Here is a 15,813-nt window from a genome sequence, read left to right as displayed (position 1 = left end):
CCATTTTAATATATGAATTTTTATTTGTTTTAGAAAAACAATACTGCTAAACATGTGTGCACACATATGTAAATATGCACACACATGTAAATATACATATCTATTATATAAACTAGTCTGGGCATTCATATTTATATCAATATAAAGTTAATGGACACTTTTAAAAAAGATTAAATAATTAAGAAATTTAAGATTTATAGCACTAATATTATTTACCAACTTGTCATTTTTCCAAAGAAATATGAGGCCTAATTTCTACTTTCATAACAGGAATTTTGTTTATCCTACTGTAACTTTCCTTTAGAACTCTTTTAAGTAGCATCTACTTGGGTCAATAGTTTCCTTTCAGCTGATGTATACTTATCTTTATACTAAGGAGCCAGCCAAATCTTGACACTATCAAGATTTATCTCACAGTTATCTTCTGGAAATATTTTAAAATCTTCCCTGCATGGAAAAAAAAACCTACACTGTGACTGCAACAATTTAAATAATTCTAAAAGTTGAACAGAATAGAATTTCCATAATGGAATTAAATTTTATAAACAATGAAAAAAATTTGTAAACAATGAAATTAAATAGTGTAATAGGTTTGAAGTTTAAGTTTATTTTGAAAATACGAAAGAAAAAAATAGACTCAAGCAAATAACAAACTTATTGGCTTTTGAACAACTCAGCTGTAGTTGTAAGCATGCCTTTCTAATGAGATGCTAACAGGCCTGCCTGTAACTGACACTCGCTGACTATCCTCCTGTACTCATTTAGAATAGGGATTCCTAACTTGCAGTCCTTAGATGGACTTCAGGTGTTTAATTTCTATTCTAAAAGTGCATAGGAAAGCTGTGGGGTAACTCGGTGTTAGAGTGCTTGCCTAGCATGTGAGAGGTCCTGGATTTGATCCCCAGCTCTGAAAAAAAAAAAAAAATTTAATGCTGTTTTATTCTGATACCTTAAAAGTCATTATTTTTTCTTCTTGTCTAACTATTTCCATCTTTGGTTTAATACCTCTACATTCCTTAACCCTTCTTACATCACATGAATTTTACACCCTGATTTCCCCATCCTCATAAGTTCTAATTTGTCAGTATGCCTCATAAAATGTAACTTTCAAGATTGGACACTTTTTTTAGTGAATCATGTAATCAGATAGACTATAACAAGCTGCAACCTTCCTTTTACTGGAAACTGTCTTTGTATATGTATTAATATAGACTAATTTGAGTGTTCATGATTTCTTATGACTATGAGAGACCACAAAGACAAATTAGTGTGTTCACATGCATGTGCACACGTACACACATAGCTCAGAGTTCTAGTTGCTAGTGTGCTGTGTGTTCTAGAGATCTTTCTGTACCATTCTTCTAAAAATTTGTTAAAAACTAAAAAACTAATTAAACAAATATAACATCCTTCAGCAGATATCATGTTCTGATATATTTTTGTATTTTACTATTACGTAACAAGGAGTTCAGATGATTGCCAGCTTGCTTATTCAAGACAATTATAATCTAGTTTGTTTGTCCTAATGTTCACTTTGAGAGTGCTTCCTCTTCGAGAAATCTCAGGCTTGAAACTGACACCTCCTTTCCTCATAAACCCAATAGAGTTGGCTTATTTCAGGCTGTACGTTTCTAGTTTTCAGGTTTGGATTTAAAACTCTTTGTGTATGTGCTTACTCCTATACATTTGATTAAATTTGGAGAATTCTGGTTAGATTAGATATTTAATTCTCAAACCATATGTTCCATAAAAAAGGAAATAGCCAGCAGTATATTTTTATGATGATTACATGAAGCAAATACTAAGGTTACTTTATAACTAAATAGCATCAAATGATATTAAAATGACATATCATATCATTACAGAATTATACCCCACTTAGTGAACTTTATTAGTGTATTTGTAAATAAATAGATGAGAATTAATTTTACATCTCTTAAATAATGATTTGGGTATGAATAAAGACTCTTAAGTAATACTTAATTGACATTCCTTTGTCTTTAAATTACTTCAATTAAAATTAAACACAGAAATGATTTGAAAGTAGTTATTCTTTTACACAGAGGAATTTTGGAAACAAACGACTCAACTTTTGCTAAGCAGATTGATTAAACATACAGTCAACTCTCGATTATTCAAATTAATGGAGGAAAGGATGGAACAAGCATTGTAAGTTCTCTCATTCCTGCCTCCTCAGACAATTGCTGAGAGCCTCATTCCAGATAAAATTTGACTTTCTGTCTTGATCATATGACATTTTCTAGCCCTTGTATCCAGGACTCAGTGAAATATGACTTACAGTTGAGTTAACCTGAAAGCTTCATGTTATTACACTCTGCTCTTCTTTATGTAGATTCTTAAATCAGGGCCTTGGCATTGCATTTGTACTATTAAGATTCACAAGAAAAGTTGGTAACATAGCTATTAAAGTATTATTCTGAAGGATCATAAAATTTAGTTTTATATAAAAAGTCTTATCTTGGAATTACAGTTTACAGATAATTATAACCTTTCAAAAGCATTACCTCATGGTACCAAATTGCTTTTAAAATATGTCAATATAAAAATTTTATGAGAAAGCTTTTGTCTTTGAATCTTTTATAGAAATTATTCCAACCTTTTAAATTCTAATGCATGCAGTATTTCTGCATACTGTATGTTTGTAAAATGTAAAAATGCTGAAGGAATTTATGTGTGAAAACAGTATGTTTTGTGTATGTAATACATCATCTTCTCTACCAATTAACTGCACACATAGTGCTAGTATCCAGACATAAGCATTCATAGAAATGCATGGCTCTGGATAACTACAAGTTGAAATAAGCACACCTGCATTTTATTTCAATACTGCACATTCAAATCCACCTAAGACATTTATTTGAATGTGACCTCCATATATGTGAGAGAACAGTGATTTCAGCATTTGATTTTTTGTATTTTTTGTTGATGTTTTGTTGTTGGTGGTTTAAATCTGAAGTAGATGCAAATTATGGGTATTGCTTCTCTGGAAAACTTTGCATGCAGAGAAAAGGAAATTCAAAGATAAATCCTATGAAAACTTTGACATTGTTTTTGCTTCAATGTGCACTGTAGCTAAATTCTTGTAAATGTAGTGATACTTAAAACCAAAGTAGTAAAACCCATGAACCAGCCTGAAACATGGCCTGCTTTACTTAAAGTTCAATATTTTAATTATTTTTCTTTCCAGAATAAAAATTGTTAATCCTTAATTTTGAGAATATTATTTTTTCTCAAGAAACTGTTTTCCTTGAAAATGGCCTGAGTTTTAAGAAATCATGTTTTCTATTAGGCAGGGGAAGTATTAGTTACAAGTCTTATTTTATAGTCTATATAGTGGTTTCTTTCACATGCTATCCCAGATTAGGCAGTATTTCTGTATTGTTAGTTTTACCTGACATGAGCCAGAAAATTAAATTAGTATTTCTTTAGGAATCTTAACTTTGAATTTCCTACTTTTCATTGCATGTAAACTATCAGTCACAAGTAATAGTTTCAGTTCAGGTTCTAGCTTGTATTTTGCATGATAAAGCTATAGAAAGTCTAGTAATGCTGGGAAAAAAATTGTAGCTATGGTTCTGCTATTGCCTAATTGTTAAAATTTATAAATAAAGAGTGATTTTATTTATGTAGACTTGTCTTTCTGCCTTAGGGAGTGAACTACTTTATGTCCAAGGGTATCCTAGATGATTCACCAAAGGAAATAGCAAAGTTTATCTTCTGTACAAGAACACTGAACTGGAAAAAGCTGAGAATATATCTTGATGAAAGGTAAAAAAAAAAAAAAAAAAGTTTTAGTTTTCATCAGAAATAAGTTGTGATACTTTTGATTAATTTTTACTTTAAAAATTATACTACATAACAGTCAACTAGTTGCAAATTGAGTAATGATGGGACAAGATGACTGTATCTTATAATCCTTTGTTTTGTGAGTTTTAACTTGGTAATGAAGAAGTTGCCATTATAAAAGTAAAATAAGTCCATGTACACAAAGTGATAGCCCAACATTTTTCTAATAAAAAACCAAAATCAAATATTTCTGTGGAAGCTGCTGCCCTTTTTCCTAATAACTAGCTATAATCTTAAGTGTTTAATAAGTAAATGAAAATTCTGAATTCTTAAAATGTTCATATAAAAATCTATTATGAAAACAAATTATCAAAACCTAGAGATATAAGAATATATATATGTATAGCAATACTACACAGAAATACCTTGTGCATGTTTGAAAATTCTGAAACCATAACATTTAGTAGTGGTTTTACACACATTAAGATAATGACTAGTATGCTATTCTGATTTAATAGTCAGTTATTTATACTCCATTATTCTGGTTATTGATGGACATTAAAAAAATTGGAGCCCAGCATGGTGGCACACCTGTAATCCCAGTGGCTCCAGAGGCTGAGGCAGGAAGATTGCAGGTTTAAAGCCAACTTCAGCAATTTAGCAAGGCTATAAGCAACGTAGTGAGACCCTGTCTCAAAATAAAAAATAAAAAGGGCTGGGGATGTGGCTCAGTAGCTAAGTGCCCCTGGGTTCAGTCCCTAATACAAAAAATAAGGGACATTTTGATGCCACACAAACTATCATTTTAAAAATTATAGATCTGATACTAAACTAATAAATGGCACAAAAATGCTTGCCTTTCCTTATAATTTTCAATCTTTTTATTTCTCAGGATTTTTCAATACCAATTTGTAAATCTTCACTTTGTTCTGAAAACTTTGCTAAAGAGTAGGGTGCATAGTCACTACAAGAAGTCTCTTATGTAAAAATATTCTCATTGACTCTTCTTGTCTTTAAATGCCAGGCTCTTGGAATTGGCAGTTTTCAGTAAAGAAACAAATCTTTCCATAAATATTTCATGTTTTGCTAATCTTATAATCTCTGTCACAGATATTTGTAACTCTGCAATTGTGTTGTGAAAACAGACATACACAATCTGTAAACAAAGTACTGTGATTGTTTTCTAATATAGGTATTTACAAAAACAGGCAGTGGGCCAGATTTTGCTCAGGGTCTATAGTTTGCCTTCTCCTGCCATAAGCAGTTGGTACAAGTTGCGGGTTATGATCACATTTGTTATTGAGTTTAGTAAGAATTGCAGGATATTATAATAAAGTGAGACTAGATATTAGAATGCTGTTGATTAAATATACATAATATACATATTCAAATATTTATATAATTATGAATAACCTGAATGTGATATGAATAGGATATACACAGTAGGATTGTAAGATGGATATATCAATAGGATTGTAATGGTTGCTGTGGCACCATGAAAAACAGTGAGGTGAATCTATGTGTGAAGTTAGAGAAAGCTGTTAACAGTATATCATGTGAAAAAAGCAAAAGTAAATTCTAAGCAATATATAGTATATGTAGGCATTTTTAAAACTCTACATAGTTTTTACCTCTGAAGTTGTAGCTTGGTATGGTAGGTGAAAATTGTTATTATTTTCATAATTTAAAAAATAAAGACTCAGCCAAGAAGACACTTCAAAAGAAACAGCCCTGTTTTAATTTTGCAGAATTTTCTTTATTATTCCGGGTACTTTCTTTTGTTTTGTTGTAACCTATTCATGAAAGAGTTCAAAATTGTTTAACTTCTTAGATAATCATACTTAATTTTTTTAAGTTTAAGAATAATATATACTTTTGAGCCAGGTGTGGTGGTAATCCATCCCTACTGCTCAGACAGCTAAGGAAGTAGGATTGCAAGTTCAAAGCCAGCCTCAGCAATTTAGTGAGGCTCTAAGCAAGTTAGTGAGACCCTTTCTCAAAATAAAAAAATAAAAAAGAACTGGGGATGGGTCAGTGGTTAAGTGCCTCTGGATTCATTAAAAAAGAAGAAGAAAAGGAGAAGAAGAATAAACACTTTTGTAGGATTAACTGATTGAGTAATAATCCATTATTTTTATCCAAAAAATTACAATTTTTATTATTATCATTTTTTAATAAAGTTAACTAAAGCTGTACCTCTTTTTGTTTCTATAGGAGAGATGTCTTGGATGACCTTGTAACATTGCATAATTTTAGAAATCAATTCTTGCCAAATGCACTGAGAGAATTTTTTCGTCATATCCATGCCCCTGAAGAGCGTGGAGAATATCTTGAAACTCTTATTACAAAGTTCTCACATAGGTTCTGTGCTTGTAATCCTGATTTAATGCGAGAACTTGGCCTTAGTCCTGGTAAGAATATATATAGTACATTATTTCCTCCCTTCTCCCCTCACCTCCAGGTAAAAACAGTCTAATATGAGACATTTTCTTTCTGTGGGGAAAAATGCCTCCATTAATTAAAAATGCTTGTTTTACTGTTTTAGCAGTGACTACATGTATGGCATATATCATTTATGTGAAGACAGAAAGACTATAGTTGGTCATAGCTATCATTTATATATAGTAAATTTATTGATTTAGGAAGAAAGTTAGATGTAGCTACATATATTCTTTTAAATTATTCTTATTTGAGTGTTGGTAGTTTTACTAGTGTAATTAAAAACTTGAGAAATTATTTTAAAGCTTTTAAAAATCCACATTTTCTACTAAAATTTGTTTTTAATACAATTAGTATTCATTGTGTTTTGTGAGTACATGTGCATGTGCATGTGATACAACCTTAGTCTCCTATGTTCTTTTCATTCAATATAGCTTTATCTTTTCATATCAAAAATCTATTTTGATTATCTTACTAAGCAGAGATTACAGAACATTTACTTATATGAAATTTGCTGAACATGCTTTACAAGACATAATGTTTCAGTTGGCTGTAGGATTATGAAATATAAACACCACAGTAGACCAACCATCATTTGTTACTATTGTAATATTAAACATCAAGTATTGATCTGAGTTTATATAAGAAAGAAAATTATTTTGTTGCATAGTGCTCTGGTATGGGATTTTTTTTCCCTAAAGATTTACTTTTGAAATTAATAGGTAAATTTCATAGACTTTTGAACTACATCTCTCCAAATGAGAATATTAATTTAATAATTTTATAAATCGTTAACATTTTATTTTTAATGGCAAGTAATGCATTCTCTTGTCATTAAAATGCTTTCATATTAAACTAGGTTTTTGTAAAGCACTCTGTAAATAAATATGTTCCTTTTTTAAACAACAGGAAAATATGCTAATAGTGTAAATTTTAATGGGTAGTTGGATATAAATATCACATTTGAAAGCAAAAATGAAAATAAAGTTAATTCTGAAATTCTTATTTCTAGAATGAGTGTTTTAACTATTAACTCATAAGCTATTCTAAAATTCTTCTGAACTGAAGAAAATACTCAATGAGGGCCAGAATTGTAGCTCAGTACTACAGCACTTGCCTAGCATGAATGAGGCCCTGGGTTCAGTCGGATTTGGGGTCAGGGAGGAAGGGAGGAAATGCTTACTGAATTTGCATTCAGAATGGAGGATAACGGTCCCAGTTTGTCCAGTCCTGAGGAGTTTCCCAGGACTTTTAGTGCTGAACTGGAAAAAGGGAAAAACTAGGCAAACTGGGATGAGCTGGTCATCCTGTTTAGTTGGGTTTTCATCTTGAGCCTTTGAAATTATGAACATTTGTCCTTATGTAAAATCTTTGGGATAGTTTTTTAAACTATCAAATAATTCCAAATGTTTCTTTTTCCTTACAGATGCTGTCTATGTACTGTGCTACTCTTTGATTCTACTTTCCATTGACCTCACTAGCCCTCATGTGAAGAATAAGATGTCAAAAAGAGAATTTATTAGAAATACCCGTCGTGCTGCTCAAAATATTAGTGAAGATTTTGTAGGGCACCTTTATGACAACATCTACCTTATTGGCCATGTGGCTGCATAAAAGCACAATTACTAGGACTTCAACTTTCTACTTCAGACTAAAAGCTACCCAAGGACTTATTTAGCAGATATGGGGGTTTCATCAGTACTGGCCCGTTTAGCCTCTGTATACAATCAAGCTTGAGTATACAACCTCTTTTTCTTTCACTATTTTATTTTTTAGTAATTTTCTTGGAGAACTAAGTAAGATTTTTCTTAATTTTGCTTATCATGGTTTGCACAAAGCACAGCCATTGTCTGACTCAACTGTTGAAAATATGTTAAACTGACATACATTATACTCTATAAGATGGTGTATTTGTGCATTAGATTTGCCTGAAAAACTTTATTCATTTACGTTCTTTTTTTAAGATTCCATGTAATGTGTACATATTGAAAGAGATTTATAATCATAATTATTTTATTGTAAAGATTTTAACTAAAGTTTTTTTCCTTTTCTCTCAAACTGGTTCTGAAATTTATTTGGTTCTGATCTGAGAATATTGTTGTCTTCGTAAAAGTAGGATCTGGCTTCAGATGGAAACCAATACCAGCTTTCCTTGTCTTTGAACTTTCAAGAGTGTTGATTTGTTACTATATTACTATGCAAAACTGGCACTTATTTGTATAATATAAATTTATCATTTGATTCTTCATTTTTATAACTTTTGAGTTAGTCAATTCTCAGTAAGTCCTTTAAACCACTTAGGATTTAAAAATGTGTCTGAACTTAACATCTACACTTACCAGAACAGAATAAAATATTAGAACTCTGATAAATCTTTGCTCGCTTATAGCTGAACTAGTCAAACTTGACTGTTTTCCTAATATTGATAATCTCTGTTCAGAATTCAGTAAGAAAGGGATATTGTGAATGATAGTCTTTGTTCATTAACTCAGTCAGTGTTCATCAAGGGACTTCCATGTGCTAAGTACTGTGCTAGGTATGAGTGATACCTAGGCATGAATTCTGAATTCACAGGTGTTACATGATTGGATAAATCCTACTAAATGGAGAGCAAATGTATTCAGTGCATCTTAATAATTATTTAATGGTTAAATACACAGCATTGGATTGATAGAGAACATTGTATTTATAGTAAGATAAACAACAAAAGGTTTGGAGTGACACAGAATGTGATGGTAGAGCTGCTAGCTTGAGGGAGGGGAGTGGGAGTAGAGACTTCTTGCTAGAGGTGTAGAATCCTGGCTTCCTTTCAGATCTGACCTTAAATGCATAGAGATTGTTAATATTACAGCTGCAGTGGTGTACTGTAGATTTTTCACGGACAAAATATAAGGTAATTAAATGATTTTTAATGCCAGAGGGAATTTTAAACTGATAGGAAACAATTTCTAAATTCTGAATCAATATCTAAGTAATGTTCACATGTACATAATTTTGAATTCCATAACAAAATAATTCTAATTTGTAAAGTTCAGACTAATTTATTAAGCTTCAAAAGACAAAGAGCAGTGGTAATGTATTTTTTTTTTTTGTTCATGTATTCCAGTGGCACATAGACCTCTCTGTCTACTCCTCTTTTTTTCTATTCCTCTCGATTGCTGTCTTTTTAAATTTCAGTATCTCTTTTTTTTTAATAGCCCCCACTTCCCAATTTTTTCTCTTTTATCAGTCTTATTTTTCTACTACTATGATCCGATTATTAAAATGGATTGGCAGTATCTTTTTTTTCCCAACATTTTCTTATGGAAATTTTCAAGCATATAGAAACATGGACATATTTTACAGAGAATGCCTATATACATACCACATGGATTCTACAATTAAAATTTTACTGTATTTATTTTATCACATATTTATCCCTCCCTCTTTCCCTCAATGAATCCATTTTATTAGTTTGGTACAGGTTAAAATAAGTTTCAAACATCAATATACACTTCTTTCCTAAAGACTTAAGCTTGCATATCTTTAATTAAAAGTCTATTTTTTTAGTTTTCTTCCTTTGAGATAAAACTTACATTCAGCAACAGAACTCTTTTATCTCCTTTGAGATAAAACTTACGTTCAGCAACAGAACTCTTCAGAGTCAATGAATCTTCACATAGACATGTATCTGTGCAAGCCAAACCAGCCTGACTATAGAGACCCATTTATGCCATCCTCCCATCCACTCTTATTCTTGTCATTTATTACATACAGTATATGTTACATGTTGTAATTTGCCTTGAACAAGCATATACACTTTAAATAAATTAGGAAAAAATCCTCTTTCATACTCACCCAGGTTATCATTTCTGATACTCATTCTTATCTGATGATCCAAGTTTTCTTGCAATATTATTCCTTTCAAAATGAAAAACCGATTTCTATTTCAGTTCATGTCTGCTAAAAATGTCTGTGTTTTCCTTTGTGAAGAATTTTTTACTGAATATTTCTGAGTTAACATTTTTCCCCTATAATGATATTATTTCACTATTTCCTGACTTCTTATTTCTGATGAGAAGGCAGTAGTGTTCAAATTGTTTTCCCCATGTTTGATGTCATTTCCCTCTGAGTGTTTTATTTCATCCAATATTTTTTAATCTCATATAGTCTCAGGTTTTTTTAGACTTGATTTTTTTTCTAATCTTGTTTTCTTCATTTGGGTTTTTTCTCTTGATCTATATTCCAGTTTACTAACTCTTACATAATCATTCTCCTTTTAGACCTCCAATAAATATTTTTTAAATTGCTGCATTTTTTTTAGTTCTAGAAATTTCCTTTAGCTTTTATAACTTATATCTCAATGCCAAGATTTCTTATCTTTTAGTTTATTATAAGCACATTTTCCCTTACATTCTTAAGCATAGTTAGAAAAACTGCTTTAAAATATTTGTCTGCTCATCCCAATATCCTGGAGCATATCAGTGTTGATCTTTGGTTTTCCTTTCTTTTGAGAATTGGTTACATTTTCCTGTTTCTTCATATGCTGAGTAACTTAGACTGTGTTCTGGACATGATGAATAAGATGTAATAGAAGCCCTGGATTCTTATATGTTTCTCCAGATACTTTTTTCCACCCCCAAACAGGCAGTTAACCTGACTAAACTTCCAACTGTAAACTCTGGCTCCCCTATAGTTGATGGCAGCTCAAATTTCAGTTCAGTTCTTTCATTAGGCAGCTCTACTTTGAGTCGTTTCTGTGTGTGCATGCTTCAGAGACCACCAGAATTGGGGGCAAGGTCCATATGCAGGATTTGAGACTCTCATTGGTTTTTTCCTTGCTAGGCTTTCCCTCTGCATTTTCCAGTAGCAGCCATGACCCCGAACTCTAGCCTATAGTTCTTCACATCAACAAAACAATGGGTTGCACATGATGCAAAGTGGGGACTGCCTTTGGGCTAATGATCAGAATGGGAAGCTTATTCAATGCCAAGTTCTCTACTACCCAAAATTTTGTAGGATCAGCTTGTTTTGGGTTGCTTTCTACTACTTTTGAGTCACTGATTTTTCTTTGTTGCCCAGAGTTTGTAGTTTTATCAGTTGGAAGGTTGAAAGAGCTACTTGACTATCACTTAAAGTGAAACCCTCTCTAATTGAGTAATATTCTTTTTATGATTACTGATTAGGGATTTATTCCTCATTATTTTTAAAAATAGGTGATTAGAAATTTTTAACATGTTCCATCTATGAAGACCCTTAATAATAAAAACTACATTAGTCATTCAGTGTTTCCCTGTAGGGGTTCTATTGGTTTTGAGGGAAGGTTAGTCTTCATCATGGGATGAATTTTTGTATTGTATATAATGTCACATACAGTACAGTGCATAACCATGCTTGGATCTTGCTACTAGATACCAGTAGCCTCTCCCAGTCATGATATACAAATAATGTTTCCATATATTCAGATGTCTGCTGGGGAAACAAATTACCTGTAATTGAGAATTGCATCGTCTTTCAGATTTAACAATTACATCTTTCTAAAACACAAATCTTCTTGATGACACTTCAAAGTCCCCTTTTGCCCTAAAAATAGCTAAGTATAACCTCCTTAGTATGGTATTTAAGACCTTTCACAATCTGACCTCAGCTTATCTTTAAAGCTTCATTTCTAATAACATTCCTCAACTATGGTCTGATTTTTCTTTGCCTTTTATAAGCTCTCTTTCTCTGATACCTTTTTCTTGCCTGTATATCTAATGTTCCTCTACTAATCATCTGAGAGTCACCTCAAATGTAATTTCTTTTTCAAAGCTCTCAAACTGTTAGACACACCACTAGTGTTAATCACTTCTTCTTCTGTAAACTGTGACACTCCATACATATCTTTATTATAATAGTTATACTATTGTCATTTGTATGTCCAACTTTTTTGTTAAACATGATCTTAAGATTGGACTGCTCCCAACCAGCCAGGTTCTGTTTCAAGTTCTGAATTAGGGAAGTGGCAGAGGATGTAAAGAGAAGTGATAAATTTGGAAATTGATAGGATTTGGTGATTTTGGAAAAACATTTCTAATCTGAGTGCCTGGTTGTTCTGTTATGAAAGGTAGCTACTAGGAAAAGCAACAGGTGGAGTAAAATGTAAAGAATTTTCCCTATTTTTGCATATTTTGAACTTCAATGAATGAATAGAGTTTTCATTGACTATAGCTAGAAATAGGACTAGAGTTAAAAGTAAAGGGAGGGCCAGAGTCGTAGCTCATGGTAGAGCACTGGGTTCAATCCTCAGCACCACATAAAATTAAGTAAATAAAATAAAGGTATTGCATCCATCTACAATTAAAAAAAAATTTTTTTTAAAGTAAATGGAACTAGATGTGTAAGTTGGAGTACACATCAATATTTAAAGCATTTTGAGTGATGCATGGAAAAGCTAACATTTCTTACAAGTATGGAGAATAAAGAAATAATTGGGAAATATATTATTTTAGGTTTTGGTAGAGAAAAAAGAAGAGTCAGAAAAGAGGGTTCATCAAAGCTTTAGAAACACTAGAGAAGAATAGTATCCCAATGACTAAAGAAGGAAATTGTCAAGAATAGTGCTGAACTTTTATTGCAGCCCAAGGAAGTTTTTTCTCATCTACACTCAACCTTCTTGAGTCTACCTTTCCACCTGGGACTGAGTTCTTTGAGGCTAGAAAATCACCATACTGCTAATGGCTTTTATATGGTTGTTAGCAAATATTGCCTTACCCGAGGTGTAATCTGAGCTCTGCTGAAACCCACAAGAGTGCTTAGGCCTGTCTACACCTCCCTTCCCCAATACGGGTTGTGTTGTTTCAAGCCCAGAATGCACTGTGCCAGTAGGGTACTTCTTGTGACTCCTTCCCACACAGTCACCGGCTATGTTTTCTAAGATACAGATCATGTGAAAGAGAAAAGGAAAGAAGGGGAAAGGAAGGAAGGAGAAAGAGGAGAAAGGGGAAGGAAAGGCTGAAAAAAAGCAAAGAAGGAAAAGGAGAAGGGGAAAGGAGAAAAGAGAGGAGGAGAGGGCAGAGAAGAAAAGAAGAAACTACTTAAATCTTTTAGAGCCTCCTCCATATTTGTCATCAGCAGGATTTTTCCTGAGTCTATTCTGATGAATCTAACATTCTGATTGTAATGAATGCTCTATTTTCATCTTTCACTCTGCTTTCTGGGAAACTGTTAAATGCTCCTTCATGTTTACCTGTTGAAATGTTATTCATCATTCAACATTCTCAAATTCTGTTCCCTCCAGGACAACTTTTCTCAGTCCATGCAGATGGAAATTTAATTCTTCTTATGTCTCATTCAGTTCTTAACATAAATGTTTCCCAAAAGCAGTTTCTTGAGTTATTTTAGCTCTGATTCAGTTTCTATATAAGTATATAGAAAGAGCTTTACTGGTTTCATTTTTACAAAACATTCAGATTTTTCAGGTGTACACAATATATAATTATTTAACAAAATAATTTTTAAGACAGGCTCAACCTGTGTATTTTTTGAAACATAAATTCATCTCTCTAGGACTTATAAATATCTGGATAAATCACTGTTGATTTAAAATTGTCTCCCTTTTTTTGACTTCAATAATTTAAGTCTAATCTTGTTAGTTCTTTTAATTATTCTTTCCAATTTTTGGCAATATTATGAATATCAATGAATGCAGAGATGATGAAAGTCGACTTATTCGGTTATAATATTTAAAATAACAATCTCTTTATTCTAATTGTAACCCATTTTCTGGTGCCTAAAGTGTTTTTTGTTTTCTTAAATATTATAACTACCTATAATTTCTTTTCAAGCATTCATAAATGAATGGAGCCTCTTTTAGGAAGCCATCCTAAGGAAATAATAAAAATAGGGAAAAGGGAGTGTGTATCCCCTTCATCACATCCTTATTTTTAAAGGAAAAAAAAAAAAAAAAAAGATGGAAACATGTGGAATGCCCAAAACTTGGGGCAATTGTAAGAAATAACCAACAAATATTTGAGTATGGACTATGTACATGACACTATGCTAGGGACTGGTCAGGTAGACCAAAATACATTCTCGTGATGTGTTACTGTGAAGCCATGATGTTTCTGAATAATATGGGAAACCACTTATAAATATAAAAGATATGAAATTATATGTGTATATACATATGTACATACACACATTATAATAACCATATAAACCATGAATGGAAAGAAGAGACTGGAATAAAAGATACCATATTATAATGAATTTTTTCTTATTTCTTCTTTAAAATCCTATTAAGGGTAATATGCATGTATATGTGAGAGAGAGAAAGCACATGAGAGTGAGCGCATATACATGTGCATGCATGCATTCATGTATGTGTGCGTGTGTGTGTGTGTGTGTGTGTGTGTGTGTGTGTGTATTGAACCCAGGGGCATGTTACCACTGAGCTACATCTCCAGCCCTTTTCATATTTATTATTTTGAGATAGGGTCTAGCTAAGTTGCCAAGGCTGGTCTTGAACTTATAATCCTCCAGGCTCAGCCTCCCAAGTTGCTAGGCATCACAGGCATGTGCCACCATGCCTGGCAGGATTATTAGCTAGAACAAAGTAAATTCATTGAACTATGAGTGAAATAAAGATAAATGATCTTTCTAATCCGCGTGGTATAATTTCCTCTCAGAATGTTTCCGTGACTTTTTATTCAAAATATGTTTTATCTTTAAAAGACACTTGGTTGATCTGTTAAATCATATCTGGACAAATGTTTTGTTTTCAAGCCTAGAAAAGTGGATTGTTTTGTTTTATTTTTGTCTAACTAAATTAAAGACCAAGAAGAGAAACATACCAAATTTTTTTTCTGAGGAAATTTTTATTTGTTGAAAAAAGAAGAAAGAAGCAAAGAAAAGGCTTTATTCTTGGCATGGTTGGACAGGAGGGTTGGATTTAATTTAAAATGATTAATGAGATTTTGTCAAGCTCCTTGACTTTACCACCACTGCAGTTTGTCAGTGCAACAACCTGGGAAGCCCGGACGCCACTCTGTCGCCCAAAACCACTCTCCAGGGAAAAAATTAACTGGAAGGACTAGTGCCAGGTACACGTCAAAGGCATTGTCTTTCTGGTATTGACAGTTTAAAAGTCTAAATCAGAAATATGTATGTTTAGGGACACACATACCTAAGATATTGTTTTCAGTCTCTTTGCAAGTAGTTAATCACTTTTTAAATTTTTAAGTTGTTGACATTTTCCAATGGAAAGTACTTAAGACAAAATCTTTACTAATGTCCCCCTCTCCTCCCTAATTTGTTTTAAAAATTAAAATAAACAAATAAGGAATTTTAGAATCTCAGGTTACTTTGTTGTTTTGTTTTTTTTTACTTAAAGAAATGAAGAAGCACTTGAAAAGTAAAATTTTTCAATAGGGAAAACACTTTTTAATACACCTTTTCTTCCTCATGTGTTATGTTTAAAAATGATGACATTATTACCTAAAACCAAACTGCTGAATATGACTAGTTATTAGGTAATAAATGTAATAAATATAAATTTTTGCCTCAGTATTGGTATTATATTCAATATTGGACAATTATTGTGTTTGA

At 32.2% G+C, this 15,813-nt stretch overlaps 1 protein-coding gene and 1 long non-coding RNA gene across 2 annotated transcripts in view; one reads left to right on the top strand and one right to left on the bottom strand.

Moving 5' to 3' along the window:
* FBXO8 (F-box protein 8) overlaps nucleotides 1-8,296 on the top strand; it is a 44,606-nt gene extending 36,310 nt beyond the window's left edge. Inside the window, exons 4-6 of the mRNA XM_079142700.1 lie at nucleotides 3,671-3,789; nucleotides 6,022-6,218; nucleotides 7,673-8,296. Coding sequence (XP_078998826.1) covers nucleotides 3,671-3,789; nucleotides 6,022-6,218; nucleotides 7,673-7,860 — 504 coding nt within the window. The 3' untranslated portion in view covers nucleotides 7,861-8,296. The remainder of the gene's footprint in view (nucleotides 1-3,670; nucleotides 3,790-6,021; nucleotides 6,219-7,672) is intronic.
* Nucleotides 8,297-9,133: 837 nt separating this feature from the next.
* Nucleotides 9,134-14,550, bottom strand: LOC306662707. The gene is made up of 2 exons (XR_013764207.1): nucleotides 9,876-14,550; nucleotides 9,134-9,837 (listed from the first exon to the last, which is right to left on the bottom strand). It is a non-coding gene; the product is annotated as an uncharacterized lncRNA (long non-coding RNA).
* Nucleotides 14,551-15,813: the final 1,263 nt, after the last annotated feature.

The sequence above is a fragment of the Sciurus vulgaris genome, assembly GCF_902686455.1.
Source record: "Sciurus vulgaris genome assembly, chromosome: 5".
Classification (NCBI taxonomy): Eukaryota; Metazoa; Chordata; class Mammalia; order Rodentia; family Sciuridae; genus Sciurus; species Sciurus vulgaris.
The sequence above is the reverse complement of the archived record's forward strand: the minus strand, read 5'-3'. Positions and strand labels throughout refer to the sequence as shown.